Source organism: Haplochromis burtoni, unplaced genomic scaffold (genome assembly GCF_018398535.1).
Source record: "Haplochromis burtoni strain Fernald_Lab_line unplaced genomic scaffold, NCSU_Asbu1 Contig_107, whole genome shotgun sequence".
NCBI lineage: Eukaryota > Metazoa > Chordata > Actinopteri > Cichliformes > Cichlidae > Haplochromis > Haplochromis burtoni.
Genome location: NW_024582468.1, coordinates 678,593 through 699,657, shown reverse-complemented (window position 1 = coordinate 699,657; position 21,065 = coordinate 678,593). Strand labels below are relative to the sequence as shown.

Genomic DNA, 21,065 nt, shown 5'->3' with positions numbered 1-21,065 from the left:
TAAGTCAAATTTACACACCCATAGGCATACGGTGGTTTTATCTATCACTCACTCACATACCGCAATTTGAGGTTCAGTATCTTATCTCTACTCAAGCTCCTCTAGTTCCTGAGCCAAAGCCACCACTTTACACATCTACATTTCTTTTCCTTTTTTACAGCGTTGCCTCCTGGGAGGGACATATATAAGGCTAAATCTGAGGAAAACAGAACAACACAATGGTAAATGTATATCTGCCTTGCTGAGTTACCTGCCTCTGGAAAGATACAGTCCATCCTGTGCCTTAAACCCCCTGGGCAGACAGTGTTATGGCATGTGTTGCTGAGTCTGTCTGCATTTAATTCACAGCTTACTGCTTTAATAGCTACAGCACCCTGCTCTCTCCTGAACCCAGTGGCCATTCTACCACCTGAGTCAGACTATAATAGGTTGTCCAGAGATATAGCTGTTCAACTGCCTCCTACAGATGAAGCTTGATGGGGAGCCAGTGTCTAAGGCAAGATGCTCATTTTCTCAACATGGGCTTCGTTGGCTCAGCTCTGTCTGTGTGTAACATAGATATGGCTGGTAACGGATACTGTTCGAAAAGGCCCACGAAATCTCTGGTCAGGTTGAAAGAAATCCTCTGTGTTTATGAAGTCTCAGTACTAAAGCATGGCCAAGAAGCAAAGCCACATACACTATGGTAACCAAACAGCTTGGGGTTTTAACAGGTCATACTGTCTTATTACATGCATGCATTAGAGCTTAGGTTTAGTAACTAGGTAAGACAAAAAAGTGAGAAAAAGAGCAGAAGTCATCAAAATACATTAATGTGAGAGAAAGGGAAAAAATATAAATCAGATCAATTCTATTGTATTTACACAGCAATGATGACATACATAGTAAGGCCAAGACCTTATAGTACTCAACTGTTTCACAGTGGGAAGGAAAAACACAATTTTAAATAGGAAGAAACCTCAGACAGAGTGACCATCTGCTGAGACCCGAGAAGAAGAAAACACACATTACTTTCCAAGCATGCAGCATATGTGAGTGAAAAAGTGTCTGTGAAAGAGAAGCTGTCATTTCACCCCCCTGAGAGTCAGTGTGATGTGCAGTCTGACTGTCTTAGCCATGCTAAGGGCTCTGTGAGCAATAGCTTTAAGGTAGATTCTCATATAAACAAAGAGGACGGGTCAGTAATTGACAGGTAATGTTCAATATATAGGAAGAAAAATGAAAAACACCCGACCCAAAAATAGAGAAGAACCAAAGTCCTCCATCAAAGCAAGCTGGGCTTCAATAACACCTCAGCAGTGCCGCAAGCTGATCATCTCCATGCCAGTCCACTCTCAGGCAGTAATTTGTGACAAAAGAGCCTGAAGCAAGTATGTAATGTATAAAAAAGTTGGGCATTTCTGGATTCAAAAACATGCTTTTCATCGTTATAAACATGATTCTGAGTAAAATTCAGCTGAGGTATTTAAAATTAAAGGTTTATTAATCCAAATAATTAATCATTAAAGAAAAATGTGCTTGGTACTAACAGTAAATTTCACATGGTACTTACATAGAATTTACATGTATTCAAATGATTTAAGTCAGCATTTTGAGCACAGTTCATTTTTTTAAGCGTTTATTGTGAATCATTCTTTGATTGAGTTTAGGAAATGAGCTAATAATTTGAGATACTGGTTTCTGCTTTTAATGAGTCATACATAATACGTACATAATCATCATCATCAGAATGTCAGAAAATCATAATACGTGAATAGAATATCTTTTAGACATAAACTCAGACACAAAATGTAATGTTTTTTATCCTTTCTTTGTCATTGAAAGAAAGGGTTACTTCTGAAAAGTAAACCTGGTATTGAGTTGCTAAACTAAATGATTAAGATGCAGTCTTATTTTCTCTCACCCCGTAGCAATAATGAATAGTTTTTCTATTTTGCTTGCAAATTGTGCTTTTATATAAAAAAAATCAAAGAATGCAAAGTGGAAAAGGCATATTCTTTTTCCTCAGTACAAAAAAAAGAAGAGAAATTCACTTAAAAGTACTGTAGGGTATTAGAGAGCCACAAAGTGATGGGTAATAATGCTGCTGGCTATTATTTTTTCCATTCTAGTTGCAAAAGCTCATTACAATTTAGCTGAACAAAACAAATAAATATGGAATGGGGTGATATCTGAAAAAAATGGTATAGGGGAAAAAATTATGCTGCGCTCGAAAGAACAACTCCACAGTGCACAAATGATGTGTTAAGAAATTATAATTTCAAGATTTGAAGCGATTTACTGCCTTCAAAGGGAGACTGTCAGAGTATGCAGTCACATCCAAGTGTGGGCTGTCACAAATGTCCAGGTCCAGTGTTTTTTAAAATCTAATGATACTGGCATTAATGTCGAAACATTTTGTTCTGTACTATTTCAGCCATCATCCAATCAAGTAGCTTTATGAGTTTGTAGACACTTAACGTAACGCCAGAGGGTCACAGCTTCATGCTTGTTCTCCCCAGCTCCACACCAAACTGCTCCATTTATTTTCAGTTTCTCTCTGCAGTGTCGGGTAACATGGTTGTGCACTGAGATGGTCAATAATGAGACAAATGTCCTCTTAACGAATACAAAATCCTTTTGAGACATTCTGACAAGTAGGATATATTTAGTGTTGTGTTTCTGCCCATCCAGTAAATCCAGTATTCAGTTGCTAGTGTGCGAGCGGGAAACTTTTCTTTTCTTTTTCCCCCAGAGGGCCACACTGGCTAAGATAAATTAAGGGCCACACATTGAATAATTGGATTTAAACATGAAGTGCAGAGCTGAATTATTTTAAACTCAATCAATCTGGTAGCTATGGCAGATCATTTTACAGTGAGCTATTTTTCAACACAGAAATGCTGATCCCTTGTTTCAAAAAGCAAGAACTTCTTTATAGAAAATATAAACTTTTTTAAAAACTTTAAGATTACTTACATAACACAATCCATTTACCCTCATGCAAACTTTTTAATTTACCATACATTTTACATGAACCACTACAATTGTCCATGATAAAACACACTGCACTATGTTATGAATATATAATAGGTTGGGCATGAATGACATATGTTGAATGTGAAACATGCAAATGTAGAATGTAGCATTGCATTTTCTCAATCAAAAGAATTTATAATAAATGTTTTTTCAAACCATATAGTATTAATAATCGCTGTATATCTGATAATGTTTGTGCAAAGTGTTGCTGAGATATAACACATACAGACATATATACACTACAGTCATTACAGTAAGGTAAGCAGATTATTTTATAATCATGAAAATGTACAATTTACCATTAGGGTGCATTGACCAAAGAAAGTATCAATAACAGACACTTATAATGAATACATTAAACTCAAATGATTTCTGCTCTCTAATTACTTTTACTGTTTTCACTGGTGTATCTACCTCAGAGTTTAATACTACTTCAGCATGGACTAATGTGCCTGAATGAAGAACTTAATAGGCTAGTATTTATTGTTTCTGAACATGCATAGGATCCAAACGCAGGCACTTATAAAGGTGTGAGGGTGGTTTATTAAACACAAAAATATAGATGGACAAACGGTAAATGGAGAACTAAACTATACTGGGACAACTAAACTACTGAGCCTGAACAAGAACACGAACCTGAACCTGAACCTGAACATGAAGGAAGATATGACCGTGACAGCAGGGAGAACACACGAACAGAACATGGTAGATACACAGACGGACCAGCAACTACAATAACAGAAGACACGACTTAAATACACACAGAGAAACACAGGGAGATTACACACAGGTGGTGGACACAGCTGGGAGCAATTAACGAGACGAGACAAGAGGTAAAACTGAACACATTCACAAGAGACGCAGACCTTCACAATAAAACAGGAAACAAGACCTCACTACACAAAGACGCAGACTCGACACTGAGACACAGACAGAAAATGACACACGGAACTAAACCCACACAAAACATGAGAACGCAAATCCTAAACCACAAGTAAACAGAAACATGGAGCTCTAATAATACGCAACTCAAACAATAGGCAACAATTCCTTAAACCTGAATAAACAGAACATAGAATTCAAATAGTAACTAACAAATCACAAATAATCAAGAAACACCAGACAACCCCAAAGCACTCCAAGATGCAGAATAAACCAAAACATAAGGAACTCAAAATGCTGGGTCGAACGGACCCAGATCCGTGACATATACAATACACGAGTAATGAAATAACTCTGGCATGGGTTAGATGTTGAAATATGCAGCAGAGGTCAGATGTCTATCTATCAGTCGGGATCTGTAACATGTGTTTGTTTGCACACGTGTGTTTGTTTGCACACGTGTGTTTGCTTGCACACGTGTGTTTGCTTACACACATAAGAGGAGGGAATATCAGTAACTACCAGTACAGACTCGCTGTGTTTTTCTTAACCTCAAGAAGCGAGCAAATATTTTTTAGTGACTGTTTTGTCTTCCTGAATATGTGCCACATGCGCGTGTTTAGGGACTCTGAGGCCTTCTAGTCACTATAAACTGCTCTACGTTCATCAGCTTGTCACTGACTTTGCCCTTATGTCCTTCAGTGTTCAGGTCAACCAGCAAGCTCTGGGTCTAAAAATATGTCACACAGAAGTACCAAAAACAGCACTTCCAGAAATGCCCACTTGAATCTGGCTTCCAAACACAGACTGTATAAAATATGGAAATACCCCACTGAATCATTAAGGCTATTTAATGCCATCTATCCATTCTATGGTTGACGCCTGAGCCACAAAAACTGGGTCCATTTGACACGAGCCCCTCACCAAATACTGAGCACCTCACCCTCCCACTCCCACTCTTCAGAGGGAGATCATTTGTCCTGCGTGAATCCACAGTTTCATTCTTTGGACACTACCCATAGCTAGTGGCGGGTGAGGATGTTGACTTCACTTTCACGTTAGGTTCTCTCTTCATCCTAACAGACCACTACACCTATTACATTACTGCAAACACTGCACCAATCCATCTGTCAATCTCCTGTGTCCTCACTTGTAAGCAGACCCTGAAATGAGGATGATGATGGACCCCTTGTAGCTCCCAAATATGACATCTCCAAAAATGGTTTTCTAAGCTGAAATGAACCAATACGCAGCCAGGTGCCTAAACTGACAGAGAAACTGTGTAAACGCTATCCCGCGACCATCACAGGCAACAGTTCTAGCTGCAATGCTGTCTTCTCTCCCAGTTCTCAAATACTTATAAAAGTTATAATAGTTGGCTAACAACAATGGCTACCCCTTTTACCAAGATGGTGACAATGAAAATAAAACAGACTTCACACAGCAGTCGATGACATCACTGTGGCTAGATCCATATTTTCCACCTTCTGTGCTTTTCAAGTATAATTAACCCATTTCGAAACTCTTGTTGCAACATAGTTTAAGCACTTTATCAGGAAAAGGGAAATATAATTTGGTTTTTAGGAAAAAAGCAAAACATAAACAAACAAACAAAAGCTGGCTTCAAAATAGCAGTGTAGAGTAGTAGTGTAACAATAAGACCAGACTCAAAAGCCAGTGTGTAGTATGTTTTGATGCATGGTCCGGCTGTGTGTAGGCAGGAATGGAGGACCCAAATGTAGACTCAAACACGGAGACAGAAACTTAAGCTCAAAAATTTAAGACAGTTTTCAGTGCGAGAAATGTTTTCGTCACTCATCCAAGTGACTTCTCAGGTGACTGCAGATTTTCCCAACCTTATAAACAGTACTTTTGCACAATGACTGAAACTAGCACCGCTGATCAACAATGGGCTGTCAGGTCAGTTTCTTGATCATGCTGTGTGTAGTATAATAATAATAATAATAAAATGAACCTCATCAGAGCTGAGAAAGACAGCAGAGTGGCATAGGGTTTTGGCTCCTTTAATAACATTCATCTGATCCTACTGCTTTAATAAACTTAAACTTAATTTATTAAGTTCAAGTAAAAAATGCATTATGCTTAACAGAACTGTTCCAAAGAGTCTGCAGTATAACTGTAATAAACAAAATATAAATCCTACTTGTAGGAGGATCAAGCTGTCACTTTATGGGGGTGGTTTCTACCAGTTTCTCTATATATAGGTACATATGTGTATATGTTTGATCAAATATTTTATTAAATTACTTTGCAAGAGCTTCTTATCTTTACTGTCACCACATCTTTGGTGCTATAACAACAGTTGGAGGACAGTCCTCAGAATAGCATTAAAAATCTGAGTGAGTTTAACAATTCATCTAAATACAGATGTACATGGAAAACTTGAGTTTTTCTGTGTTCTGCCTCTGTTTTGCAAAAGTTCCTCAAAAGTTCAGCATAAACTATTACGATACATCTTCCAGCAGCCAGCGTTTAGAACATCCTGACACAGTCCAGGTCAGAAAAAACTATTTTACTTGAGGAGATACTATTCTGTCTCTGGAAACCCTTTGCCTTCTGTACATCCCTTTCCTTATGACCGTCTTACTGGAGACGGATATGAGTGGTGATAAAAAGCCAGATGGGAGCAGAGGTATGAATCCAGACTAGAGGCAGTAAAAATTTAGAGGCCCGTTGTTAGCAGTGAGAGGAATTAATGCATGCTACTGTGTGTTAAGTGAAGCACCAACCATCATTCAACTAATACATTTTTTTTTACAGTTTTAATTTTTGAGTACGGGTGATTATGTGTATTGTGAACAAATGGATACAAGACCACAAATAAAACTAACATTTTTTGAAATAAAAACAGGAGCTGCTTGCAAGATACGCTTGTAAAAAGTTAATTACAATACAAGCACATTATGAGGAAAAAGGGAAGTATAATTTAGTTTTTGTTTTACAGCTAAATTCGCTGTATAAACACAAGTGCAATCATGAGATATTTATACCCATCGTGAGGTGATGCAACAAAAACTTACAAGAGTATTAGAAAAGAGGGAAAAATGCCTCTGTGGTCTGAATGGATTTATTTTGAAGTTAAAACAACAACTGGATTTCAGTAAGTTGCATCAGTAAAAGACACCATTCAGAGTTCAAAGTCTAATCCCAAAATTGAACAAGTTGATGCGTTTCATGCTCTAACAGTTGTCATTTCTGCTCAGATCAAATGTGACACAGAGTGTAGTCTGTAGAAGTGAGGCAAATACATTTACAGGGTTGGATGTAGCCGTAGGCATTGTCACAAAGCCCCATTAGCAAAGTTCCTGCTTGAGACTTTCAGTGCTTGCTGTCTGCGATATGAGTGATATTCACATAATGTAAAATGCCAGATACGGTTTGACAGGGAGGATGGAATTGAGTATTATGTGTACATTTACACATCATGTGTGTATACAACTCTTTTAATACACCATACACTATCGCTATACACACATCCTACACATTCATCTGCATGATTGTATCAAGGAAGTTATGTATGTTAAAAAAAACAACTTTCTGTACCTGTTGTGAGGTCAGTGTGCTCTTGAGACATGTGCTGGCTCTGGTGGACCCATTCACCATTGCACTTGAAGAAGATCTGGAGCGCAGGCCGAGCTTGACACCGGAGCTTGATGGGATTACTTTTGACAATGTAGGCATCGACAGGCTCCTCCAGGAAGTGAGGCAGGGTCCCAGATTGTCCATGTTGGAGGGCTTCACCTCGTTGACCTAAAGGATTAAATGAGAACGAAATTCAGACTGATGAAACAATAATGCAAGATCATGTCTGATCATACCTTATCATTGTCATAGCAACCCCGAGCTCCTGCGCTCCCTGGTGCACGTATAACAAGACTAATTCAGGCAGATTTTGCAGCAAGAGCTGACACACAAGTGTGAGCATCCAGTGACATTGTAGTACATATAAAAAGAGCTACTTCAATAATTTTAACAAAGCACAGTGCTGTGCAACAAACACAATAAAACTTTTCTCACTAAAGGTCAAAACAAACTTGCTTCACCACAGGCAAAGACACACCGTCGACTACAACCCGTCTGCAAACCTGGAGATACTAGCAGCTGGTGATGTGCCACCCAAATGTAAACAAATTACTTGACCCTAAATGCAATATCCCAGTTAGAAAACATTTTTCTGTTAACTACGCAATAATGTTGTGCAGGCACAAGGTTTACTTGTAGTCTGAACTATTTTACTTGAGTTATTGTTAAAGTAAAATGCTAATCAGTTATGTTACTTTTCCTTAAAATGTCCAGGGAAAACTCTACTTTGGCTACTTGCTTGGCCACATCACCTACTAAACAATAATCTATCATTATTAATTAGAGTATGCAGTATTTCCATAATATTGGCTATTACTCAGGTGGTAGAGTGTGTTGTATAATACTAATAATAATAATAATAATAATAATAATAATAATAATAATAATAATAATGATCATAAGGTCAGGGTCTTGATTCCCAGTTTCAATAGTCAGTGTTTGAAGTATCGTTGGGCCAGACACTGAACCCCAGGATCTACAATGTGAATTTTAGATAATAGTGCTTGGGTGTAGAAAAAGTGATTGTGTTTGGGTGAATGTAGTACAAAGTGTTCTGAGTGCTCAAAATTGATTAGAAAGGTGCTATATAAATCCATATATCATATAAAGCTAACTTAGCTGTCTCTCTGCATTCCCTCATTTCATCCTCTTCCTCTGGATTTCTGCAACCAGCCCAACTTGTGGTCTTTACTACCTCAGTCACATTAAGTTGGTGCACAGTTGTGCAAAAACAACAAGAGAGTGTCAACACCTGAGCTTCAGTTAGCATCAATAGTTGACTCAACATATATATTATTTTCTTAAGTTTTTTAAAAAAAAAATATGGTAACAAAAAACAGCAGCGAAACAGCTTTGCTAGAAAGTGAAGAATGCCAATTTTACGGGAATTTCTCGGGATAACTAAGATATGAGGTAAACCTGCTAGAGTGCTAAACATGAAATATAAACACTACTTCACAACCAGCTAGAATTTGAGTGATGAGACACAATTTTCAACGAACAAACTGAATTTATGGACAGCACTCCCACAAAGTAAAAATAGCTATTATAAAAAAGTTTAAGTGTAATTACTCCAATAAATATCTCACTGAAATTGATCAAGATACAGACATCCTAATGTTGATCAGGAAGATCAATGATAGTCCTATAAAAGCAGCTTTGGAGTCAGTTGTTGGTGTTCACTAAAGACAGCTAATTCAGTTTAAGAATTCACTGAACAGACACTGGCAACACATTAACAGGCATTACTCCCTTCTTCCTTTGCCCGTCTGAGATGTGTTCCAGTCGGCACACGTTTTGCTTCTTCTGAGGCCCACAAGTGTAATTACACTCTGACTAATCCCCTAGTTTGCTGGAACCTCTTTCATGCAAGTGTGAAGGGTTTAGTGAGGCAAACCGTCCCGCACACCTCCCCTCCTGATACCAACTCCCCACTGCACACTGCACTCCATAGTGATGTGTGTACCTCTGAAAAATCCCATCAGGATTAGAGAACCCACTCTCCCCTTTTCTCTTCCTCTCTCTAGCTAATCTAATCCTCCTACCTTTCCTGCCGGATGTCTCCTGATCGAGGGAAATAGATAAAAAGTGTCTGTGTGATTCCTTGGCTGTGAAAATCACAGCACTTGCCTGGTGTTCTCCCCACCGTGCGACACATTCACATTCACATTCTCTCCCTCATTCCTGGAATTGAAGCTGAACAAAGAGACATGCTTTTAATTTCAAAATGACTAGCCGTAGGCAAGCTTTTCTTGTACAGAGTGCTCCAATTTGTTTTGCGAACGGCACATTGACATGGCATGTTTGTGTTTGGATAGATGCAAAACATAGACGTGAGAGCGCATCCAGAAAATGATAGATGGGAGCAAGAATACGCAAACAAATCGCTGTCAAATAAAGCAACAGCACTCAGAGTAATGACTCTTCTGGTAATAGATCAGGTATTATACTAATGCTTACCAACATGGCAGTTTAATGTCTCTGCTATTAATACCTGTACCATCAACATCTGCATTAGTAAAGTATTACAGGTTTATTTCACTAAGTAGTCTGTTCAGGTTTTCAGTCTTTATTCAGCCGTTTGGAACATAATAAGACAGATACAGGAAAAGAACCTGGTCTGATTTAAAATGCTGGGTAATTTCGGTGTATAACTGGAAACATAAGGACTTAAGTGTTTAGGCAGCAAGATTATGTTATTTGCTCTTGAAACTACTGATCATATATCACAAACATCAAGCAAAGCCTATACTATAGGATGCTTCTTTGCTTGTTAACGCTGTTTTAGAGAAGGTGGGTTGAAGTGCTTCTAGATCCTGGTACAGTCTTTAAAATGTAGGTGTTCCTCAGGGAGCAGTCCTCGGTTCCCTTATGTTTAAAATGTGTCATCCAAATGCAATGACCACATTAACAATACATCTCTCAAAATTTCTAAAGATTTTTAAAATCCTGGGTGTCTTAAACCTTACTGTCGTGCAAAAGTGATAATAAAATCAGCATTGTTTCATCTTATAAACACAGCCAAAGAAACTTGAAAACTAAGTTTTAGAAAAACCTACATCACCCCCGCTCCTAAATCTTTACACTCACTGCCAGTAAGCTATAGGATTTAAAGTTTTGTAGCATTTCTTTACATGGAGCTGGCCCTAAATATATTTTTGATAGGTCTGAGCAACACAAGCCTACTACACACCTTACATCATTCAGTACTGAACTGGTAGTGGTTGTAAAATCAAAGCAAGGTGAAGTAACCTTTAGTCCAGTCCACACACACATACATAAAATCAGGCTTGGCTTGAGGTATGCACACATTACTTCCTGCAAGTATTCTGCAATTTGGCTCAAATTACGTTATGCTTTTTAACATTCTAGCAACATGCACTCTTTCAGTTTGTGGCCAGATTTTATACTGGTTCATCTGCATGTTCACAGGACAGGCTGAATCTTCTCCTATCAATATTTCTCGTCACTGTCATTCAGGGAACCGTTGCACCTTGTGCTTTCACGGTTTTCACAGTGATCTACAACCAATGCCTTCGCCTGGCAATAACACATAAGGGTCACCGATACATCTAGCCCACTCTAAGAGGAAAACAAGATATCACTGCCAAAGGGCTGAGTGATGGCTCTATTAAACACCCTCTTTTTCTTTTCCTCTCCCTGCCTCTCTATCAGCATCACAAGCAAACAAACTTTTGTACCATAAACACAAACAGTCTGCTAATATAACATTAGCTCTAAGGCATCTTTAAAGGACACCTGTTAATGTTTCAATTTAACACGCCATCTCCTCATATGCAACATTACAAGCAATGTGTGGTCTCTTTTGTCAGTTCAATATATTCCTCGCTTTTGCTATCTAAAGAAAATGAGGGGGAGAAGCCGCTCGCTGACTGGACTAATTTGGTAAATCTTTTGGGTGGTAGACTGTTTCCCAAAGAGAAAGATGACAGCTGTGATTCAGAAAGACAAGCTGGTGTTTGCCAAATTCTCCTCTACATTCAGCAGACTCAAATGTCCCATCGCTCCCCTGTATCCATGTCAAACATCAGCTGAAGCTATGGAAAACTGACATCTTGACACACAAACTGCTGAAGATCATGTAGGTACTCTGACTGTGCCAGCACAAACACAGGGCTCCAACAACATGTCCTCTTCCTGCTGTTTCTTGTTTTATGCCTATCAAATTCTTGGCACCTGATCAAGATGCCTCTAGGACAGCTCCCTTTGAAAGGTTTTCTGGGTGAGCCAAACTGGGAAAGACCCCAGAGCTCACTGGAGAGCTTTTGTATCTTGTCTGGCCTGTCAATGCCTTGGGATCCCACAGGAGGAGCTGTAACATGTTGCTGGGAAAAAGGACATCTGAAATACCTTCCATAGCCTGCTGCCACGGTGACCTGACTTCGATAAATTGATGAAAATGGATGGATGGAAATTTATCAAATTCAGACATTATATGGACTTCCACCCCAACCTTAGAGTTCAGACTACAGATCATGACCCAGATGTTACGTGTGCACTTCTTCTGCTGTTTTCCCTGCCAGTAGCCTCTTGTGTCTCTATGCCAAACCTTTAAACTTCTCCTCGCCCTACAGTTACCTTGATATCCCCACCATCTGCATCACTTGACCTTCCAGCCTCCCTTCACATCTGGTGCTCATTCCTTTATCATCAGTTTAAATATATCAATTTTTTTTCCAGATAGTCTTCAGTAGGCTTATAGCATCCCACAGAGCTAGGCTAGTTTGTGCCCGCTTTATTGTGACCTTTGCCTGAATCTGATATTTGTTTGTCTGGTCTTTGTCTGTGTTGTCTGCTTCTACCTGCATGCTACTGACATTGGCCGATTTAAGCAGAGCCTTTTTGACCTTTACTTACTTAGTCTTCTGTTTTGGCTCCCGGGGATTCACTGATGCAATAACCCATGTCTCTATATCAAAATATCACGAAAGAGGAGAAACTATACTGTTTTTGGTCACAGCTTTCATAGCGAGCTATCAATATGGAAACGAAAAGTTAACAACAAGACCTCTTCTCACCCAGCATCTAGTGCAAAAAGGCTTACCATGATCCACATTGGGGAAAATATCTAAAAAGGCAATGTCACACAAAATCACACAACCCACATTCCACACAAAGCCTGTGAATGGCTCACAAATGGCATGTATATTCCATTTCCTGGCAGAACTGATTGCAGAAGGATCCTCTTTGTTAAGGAGCCAATTGCCTTCAGAACCTAAAGCCCTGCTCTTAACAGGAAGTGGTTGTAACACTTTATGAACACACAGACCCAACACAAAAAATTTGTTTTTTTTTTAAAGTCTTGATCTTAACGCAAGTCTATGACACAATTAGGAGGAATGGCACAAAATTTCTCCTCATTATTGAGCTGAAGCTTCTTGCTGTATAGGTGGCTTTATAATGTACTGTTTTCCAGGATGTGCTGTGTGTGATTGCTCAGTTTTTTTCAAAAAAGAAAAAGTTTGAGTGTTATTTGTTAAGTCAGATGGGCTTATAATTTTTATGTAATGCATTTTTTGTTTTTTCTCTCTGCATCAAAATAAAACTACAATAAAAGTTAGAGATTCTTAATTTTATTGTAAATGATCAAACATTCAAACTTGACAATCTGCAGTAAATATTTTCTTCTGGGTTAACTGATCATTGCTGTCTTTGCAGTATGGTTTTGGGCACCACTGATATAAGAATTTAAAGACTGATATGAACAATTGTGATGATTTTAAAAATCTGACATTCTTATATGTTGGTCATTTAATTATTGTTTTGTTTTTCAGACACACAAAACATTAATGTCTACTTGTTTAGTTACTTGTTTATACTCGTGTCTGCTTGGATCAGCTGGTTGTTAAGTCTGTGGCGTAACAAACATGCATGTTGCCAACAGGGAAATTGCAAAGTGCAGCATCAGCACTCATAACATGGTTGAGGGGAGTATTCCATACCTCTTCTTTACTTTACTTTTTATTTATTGGCTGTTGCAAATACTGATACCAATAGCTAATATAGCCCGTTAATTTTGGTCACCCTGAAAAGCTGCTTGCTGCAACAAGCACTTTTTATTCCTGCTGTAGTGAGAGGAACTGAATATACAGCAAGGCATGAAGTGCCACATAGACGGGTTTGATAATTTGTGTTCCTTCATTCACACAAAGCATGCTTACTTCAGTTTGAAAGAGTCATAATGGATGAAAAATAACTTACATTTGCGGTTTCTGTCACCACATCACCACTCTCTACACTTTGAAGCTTTTTTTTTAAATGCACATTTACTCACTTGTGTCCCTTTTGTGGCTCCTGGGTCTCTTGTCTCATGCATAATGTTCACTGAAGCGAATTGAATTAGATTGCTTTCTGTCACAGAGGCACATGTGTGACCTCCGATTTCAAACTTCCAACAGGTGTAAGGCACCAAAAACAATTCTCCAGCGTATACCATTCAGTACAGAGATTCTAAGCACAACAACAGTGCAAAGACGAGAAAAATGTGTTTGACTGTGTGGGCGTTTGCAGGAAACAAAGGGAGAAAAACAAAGAAAGGAGGAGAATGTATGGCTTTAATAAAATGCAACATTCCCTTAATGTGTTGTCCAATATTCGAAGCCTGAAACATTTTACAGCACGTCTCATGTTTTGTATTATTCTTACATATGAGTAACTGGACCTCATTTAATGTTCTGTAGATGGAGCATTGGTAACATAATTACAACTAAAACATATCTTGCATCTCCAGTTCTCTTTTAATTAGCCTGGGAAACCAAATAAATGACACAACAAACTGGAGAGAAACACAGGAAATGGTATTAACTCACACGAGAGGTTTCAGGATAAAAATAAGTAGAAGCAGCTGTATGTACACGGGTTAACAAAAAAACGTACTAATTAATTCTAAATTTGTTGATTAAGGGTCAGTGGCATAATTATTTGTTAATTATTTCACCGTGCTGCCATTTCAGTCACAGTTTGAAAAAAGAAGGTGCAAAGTTTCTTGGTGAACCAGAGACACATTTGTGGATTTGCTGCTATTTGCCTTTGTGTAAACACTGACTTTCAGGCTAATGTGTCTTTGTAAATACATGAATAAATACAGCTTGGCAATGGTCAACGCTGCATTAATTATATATGCCCAGTGTGAGGTGTCTTCATAGGCACTATTGACGCAAATCAGTGCAGCAGATGGATGGTCTAGTTTGAGGATCAGAGGTGAAGCTAGCAGAGGAGATGGGGGTGGAAGGAGATTGGTGAAGCAGATGATAGGTGGGTGTTGAAGACAGTGAGAAGCACTGGGGGAGCATCTGCTGAGATCACCGAGTGTACAGGAGGAAGACAAAAAAAAAATATGTTTAGCATTTTCAGGAAATGCACATAAGCCATGAGTCTGAACTAAAATGCACTAGTTTTATGCTCCTCAGCCAACTATAGCTGACTGCATAATTGCAACCTTTGCAGTTATGACTCTTTACTGTTATTGACTACTTTAGCACCCCCCCACTCCCACTCAAGATTTTTGAATGACAAATATGCCACAGGAGAAAGATAGATATGGAACGATAGGACTTCTTGATCTCCTGGTACAATGGCAAATGAGGCGCAAAACATGTGAAATTTTGATTATGTTTAGTACCTGTGATTCAACCACATCAAAACCCATCAGCCTCTAGCAAGAGGTGTCCCGCTGACAAGATGACAGGTAATGAACTGTTAAACTCAATGTGTTATGCGCGCCAGCAGGATGCACACAAATGCTATGCCCCAAAACAGACTCCACTATGCACAACCCATTGATAGCTTTGGCAATAACTTGCCAAACTAAAGTTTGATTAACAACGCTGGTCCACAGATAATAGATGGATTTTATACCATTATTTTAAGTCACACTTCTGTTTCCTCCCTACAGTTTTTCTCCTCCCTATCCCCAGGCAAGTCTCACAGTGACTTCAGTCAGACTGCAGTAATGCCCGGAGCTCTAAATCTACTCTCCAACTTGTAATTTCTTTGCACTGTGAGTCACACAAGCAATATGTTTCTGCTCTGCCTCTCAGAGTCTTAAAACCAGCATGGCCTCAGCCGAAAGAGATGCCAGAGCGCTTTGTTCAAATATTGATGCAAACCTCTCATCTGTCATCTTAGGACACAACGCTCTCACACATACACGCACTTAGATAATGTGCTCTGTGCAACTGAAGCACTGACAAAGACACGCATGCCAGATGTTGTCCAATCAAAACAACAACAGACAAATGTTGACTCTTTACTGTTATTGACTACTTTAGCCTCTGAAGACCACTTCTTTTTACTTCTTTTAGGTGCTAGTATTCCTGAGCTCATTCAATTCACATTGACATGAACAAAGCAAGAGAAAATGTGCTTGTTCCTCTTTATCAGCAATACCCTGCTTCACATGGGAGCTGCTCAGTATGACCAAACTCTTATCTTTTGGACAACAGCCCAACTGTAGCAGTAGGGGGTTGGACGCCTGGATGGTGAAAAATAAAGGAGGGGGAAAGCACTACTCATCCCAATGAAGATTTTTCCCACATATGTTAGTGAGTGACTGGTCAGGTGTTAGCACTGGTGCACTTGAGTTTAATGACTTTAAACAACAAGCTCACAAGTTAGAATTTACTTTCTATCCTGACAGGCTCAAATATGATAGTGCTGAAGGTGCTACAGTGTCTTTTAACTTGACACGTCAAATCTTATTGGGCAATAAAGAAGTCCTTGCTCCAAAATCAACACCTTCAAAGTTGACTGAAACTTGCAGCTGCCCACATGACTGCGGTAATAGGAATAATAATAATAATCCACTTTATAATTCCCCTCTGGACATCACCAGTCGGTGGTAGGTGAAGTGTCTTGCCCAAGGACACAACGACCGAGACTGTCCGAGCCGGGGCTCGAAACGGCAACCTTCTGATTACAAGGCGAACTGCCAACTCTTGAGCCACGATCGCCCTAAATAACAATAAGAATAATTATTATTCGATGTAAAAGTTTATAAGAATCCTTTTATATATTTTTTCCATAGCATTACATTTGAATTTAACAGTTCAATCTTTCAAATAACGGACAGATATTTGTGAAATTATGATACATTTGTGAATGTATTTTAACAATCTAAATATGCATATGTACAGACAGATACATTTAACAAACAAAACAATTGTGTTTTATTACATTTACAGTGATTTTACATTAATTTACATTTGAAATGTATAATCAGTCTATTTATGTGAATTTAATGATATTCTACAAGAACAGTACAAAACTGTAAAATACACAGTAAAATACTTTTATATTACATTTTTTTACAGTGTATGTTAGGAGTATTAATGAACACAGAACACTGTACAAGATGTCAAGCATGGTGTTGGTGGCATCATGCTCTGGACCTGTTTTGCTGCCAGTGGTCCTAGCACACTGCACAAAGTGGACTGAATTATGAGGATGGAGGACTGCTTCCAAATTCTTTGTATTCACCTCAAATCAACAGCTAGATGGTGTCTATGTCTATTTCCCCCGTCTATGTTCTCACTTTATTTTGGCACTCCTTCGCCTCTTGTGCTTTGTATTTAGTTTTATTTCCTGCTTGACTCGTTACCTAGATTCTGTTCATGTCCTGTAGCTGTGTTCACTTCCTCTAATTCCCCTCTTGTGTATATATAGTTGTGTATTCCCCCCAGTCGTTCTCGCAGCATCCTGTTTTTGCTGCTTGTGTCTTCCTTGCCTGAACTATAAGATCACTGCAAGGACCTTGTTATTTGGAGTTTGGACTTTTCTACCAGCTTAAATAAAGATGCACTTTCAGTTTATTCTCCTGCCTTAAGAGTCTGCATTTGGGTCCTCCTCCTGCAAACCCATGACACTTTTGAGTCTGTTTGGTTTAGAGAAAATCTAAAATAAATTCACACCTGTGCACACAATTATTGTTTTTTAAATTTATGAAAGTTAATAAAGTTTGCCAGAATATTAATATCTAGATGGGAGGCATTTCAAAGCAGCTTCAGGAAATTTGGTACGTTTGTGTAGAAACTGTGGCCTGCTTTTTGCTGTTATGATTTCTTAATACCTTCAGACATATAATGTTTTTCTAAAGCACCACAGGAATAGTTTGTTGTCAAAACAAAACTATGTGCACTTCAACATAACAAAGCAGTGCATGTGTGCGTACAGTTGCAGTTTTGCATGAATGTGTGTCACCTACAAACACCCAGGTGGTATATGTGTCTTCATTGCTATTGTGACAGCTTGCCAGGCTGATTTTGGCAGGTGGGAGATAGTGCTTCCCTCAGCTCTCCCGATAATCAAAGAGTAAACAGGCTGAAGCAAAAGTGGGTTACCTGGATGTCAAACTGACAGAAAAAGTCTCCAATCTCCATCCCATCAACAATTTCTGTATAAGATTTTGCTTTTATACAGATTAATATAGGAAGGGGGGACAAACCTATCCAAATAAATGCCACACACATTCTCATATGCCTTTCATCAAGGATCCCACTAGAAGGCTTTTTATTCCACCAAAGAAATGAGAAGTGTAAACTAAAAATATAACAAATAAGCTCCAGACTTGTATCTGCACAGAGTGCAGGGATAATCCTAGAAAATCGAGTCAGAGTTGTGACTTGACTTTTTAAAACTTCTAATGACCGGGCCTCAGTGATGGACAGTTCCAATTTACTCATTATGGTGTCTTGATATGTGAGCATTTTAATTTAATATTTTGTTGGACTCAAGTATTTCACTTTAAATTTGCTCACCAAACAACAAACAAACCTCTGTCCTAGAAACTGTGACATAATCACTGGCATCATGTCCAACTAATATCACGCACACATATGGACACTGTTCTCTTGGGAACCAGATGAGAGGCAGCCAATCAGAAGTCTTTTAACATGGGGATCCTTCCAGATACAGGAACTTTCTTTTTCCTTTTCTGGATGGAGGATGAACTGATGGGCTGAGCTTAGAAGCCAGCATCAGGTAAAAATGGATCTTTATTTTATTTTATTTTTTAAAAATTATGAATCATACACATGGAAATGAGCACAAGAGGTAAATTATACATCCCATTTATTTCCATTGTATGGAATAGATTATTCGAAGTAAGAGTTGCAATGAACGAGTAATTGGTTTGATACAATTCTTGCTCAGCAGTAGCAAGCTACTAATGCATTTTTATTCAGCAAATAAATTCTCATGCAGTATTCCCATTTTCTACCTACAGTAGGAGGAAGGGAGAGAAACTAAAGTGAGGTGTTACATGAAAAGTTGCAATCAACAAGCTGCAAAGCCAAGATGACCAACTGTTCTCTGTTGTGTGGAAAATTACTTGCACTGTGTGCGAGATCAGCAAGCCTTTGCTCATAGCATGAGCTTTTGTAATGCCTATTCTTCTACAGCCGCACACCTGATTTAATTAACTGCACCTCTGGAGGAAATATATGAAGGCCTCCAGATTACTAGATGACTTGGATGTCTTACTTTCACAAGACAAATCAAGTCACTTTTGAGAAATGACAAATGGAGATATGGAGTGTCTTTATTAATATGTTGTGTGCAGCACTATTATTATATCATCTATCAGAGCTCAGGTTCCGCTTTTGCATTGGTGTCGTTTAGAATCCAAGCCTCCACTGACTGACAGCAATAGCAGACAAAAGAAGATAATTGCTTACTTACTTTTTCCCTTATGGCCTCTGATCCATTTTGTGTTTTCTGACAGGGAAGAGACGGCGACATAATTAAAGGCATTGTGTGGCATATACAATCTCGTCTGCATTCATACCAGCAACCTGACAGCTCACTCTATTGTGAGTGTACTTCGTAAGAGGGCACGATAAATAAGTCAAACCCCAGCTACTGACCCGCTCGTGCTCTTTTTCACACATTTTTTTGTTCATGTCTTCCTGAGAGCTTTAATGCTGACCACAAATGAGAGTGGTGGTACTTCAATATTGAACAAATTTATCAATAAATTATTGCCATGTGGCCACATGTGAGCCAAGGCTAAGAATTGTTTTCTTCCATTTTAAATGTTTGAGACTGGAAAAATTACACTCAGATTTTTTTAAAAGTTATTTGCTGCACTTATTTCTTATTATCATTGATTAGCCTGTCATAAAGTACAAGGTGGTTAATGGACCGTAGCTTTTTAAAAGCTTTTCTTCTTCTTTCTGTGTGGTTCTAAATAGGCTCATTTCAAATGTCATTGTATTAAAGTAATGACGATTATAACCTAACATTTATTTACTTTGTTGGCCTGCTTACATTTGTCAGTTGCTACTTAACAAAAATTAATGTTTTGGACTCTAAATTAGTTTTAAAGATTTGGGGCATAAAATTCTGACTTCATTTAGCATTAATTAAGTAATAAATCATTACAGTTCATCCTGACAGAAACATGAAAAACTGCACCAAACTGCACCATATTGCTCTCCACTATGTGACAGGACTTACAAATCATTACACATAATCAATATCTTAAATTAAAACACTTCTATTGGATTGGTAATAGTATTTTTTTCATTTTATTGTTAGATTTTATCATTTGAAGCTACAGTCTGTCAGTGAAATACTGGTACTGGTGCCTGGTTTGCAACTAAAAGACTTACAGTAGAATTTTTTAAGTCAAAACAATACCAAAATGGGATCCTTTAGTACTGTAATATATTACTTCAAGATGTATCTCAGGAAAAACAGTCTTCCTGTCATTTTGATTATCAGCCTGGATCAGTCAGTGAAATTTACTTCTCTTTACTTTTCCTGCTGGAGAATTGAGTCATACCCACAGCCCATAACTGCTTACTTTTGGTGTTAATCCCAAATATATGGCAAAATAGACAAATAAAAGGTAAAAGAATCTATGACAACAGTAGAGAGCTGACCCAAGAAACCCATAGTAGTCTGATTTCTTCATATTTAAAATTTCTAACAATCAAACATCTGTACAGTGCTTTTCCATGTCAGCCAGAGTCTTTGCATATATCAAAAGGAAAGATCTCTGATGGCCCCTTAAAAATTTAAGAAAGGAAGTAATGTTATCCTGCAACCCTTCTCTTACCAAGCGTTGTTCTCTCACCTTCTCTCTGATTTTCTTTTGTGAGCATAGACCAGTGGTTCAAAGCACTGCACTGGAGTCCATTCTGGCCTGCATTTTATGTCCCAGTGGAGGCCTTCAAACATTACTTTTAACTGTCCCAGTAATGCAGTCTGTGTGGATGGCAAATATGTGATTCAGCCAAAAAGCTCTTCAGTAAATGGCATTCATGTGATCAAGGTAACATGAATAATAAACAAGGGAAATTCAACAAGGGATGTTTTCAAATCATATAGTATACAGACAGCTGCCAGGCATGTTATCTACTGATTTTTTTAATACGATAAGTCACATTCAGATGCACAAAAAATATCATAAACCAGGCTTTATTTCATTTTTGAAAACCAAAGCAGCTGAAAAGGCCTGTTTCATTGTGTAACACATGCCAAATGGACTATTTCCTGCTTTGCTTCCAAGTAACTTAAGGACCTCAGTGTAATATGCCAAA

The 21,065-nt window shown here is 38.4% G+C and overlaps 1 protein-coding gene across 1 annotated transcript in view; it reads right to left on the bottom strand.

Moving 5' to 3' along the window:
• LOC102299395 (netrin receptor UNC5D) overlaps window positions 1–21,065 on the bottom strand; it is a 185,354-nt gene that overhangs the window by 65,176 nt on the left and 99,113 nt on the right. Inside the window, exon 2 of the mRNA XM_005929783.2 lies at window positions 7,465–7,671. Within this exon, the coding sequence (XP_005929845.1) occupies window positions 7,465–7,671 (207 nt within the window). The remainder of the gene's footprint in view (window positions 1–7,464; window positions 7,672–21,065) is intronic.